Raw genomic sequence first — 236 nt, forward strand, 5'->3', positions numbered from 1 at the left:
GGTGCTTCCCCCCCCGGGGCAGCAGTGGCTCTGCCAGCCCCAAAGGCAGCAGCGTCCCACGATCCTGGTCCCTGCCCCCCGTGCTGCTGGGGCTGACGGCAGGCTCTGTCTCTCCGCAGCTGGCTCATCGCCATCCTGGCCCAGGCCAACCCCCTCTTCGGGCCGCAGCTGAAGAACGAGACCATTTGGTACGTGCGCTTCCTCTGGGAGTGAGCAGTCCCTGGGAGCCAGCGCCT

General features: G+C 68.6%; 1 protein-coding gene across 1 annotated transcript; it reads left to right on the forward strand.

The window, feature by feature from the left end:
• Positions 1-119: 119 nt before the first annotated feature.
• Positions 120-230, forward strand: LOC103920740 (V-type proton ATPase subunit e 2; the record flags this gene model as incomplete). The annotated part of the gene is made up of 1 exon (XM_009328958.1): positions 120-230. A coding segment is annotated over one exon (94 nt), but the record flags the coding sequence as incomplete, so codon positions are not given.
• Positions 231-236: the final 6 nt, after the last annotated feature.

This window comes from Pygoscelis adeliae, unplaced genomic scaffold (assembly GCF_000699105.1).
Source record: "Pygoscelis adeliae isolate BGI_AS28 unplaced genomic scaffold, ASM69910v1 C9929068, whole genome shotgun sequence".
NCBI lineage: Eukaryota > Metazoa > Chordata > Aves > Sphenisciformes > Spheniscidae > Pygoscelis > Pygoscelis adeliae.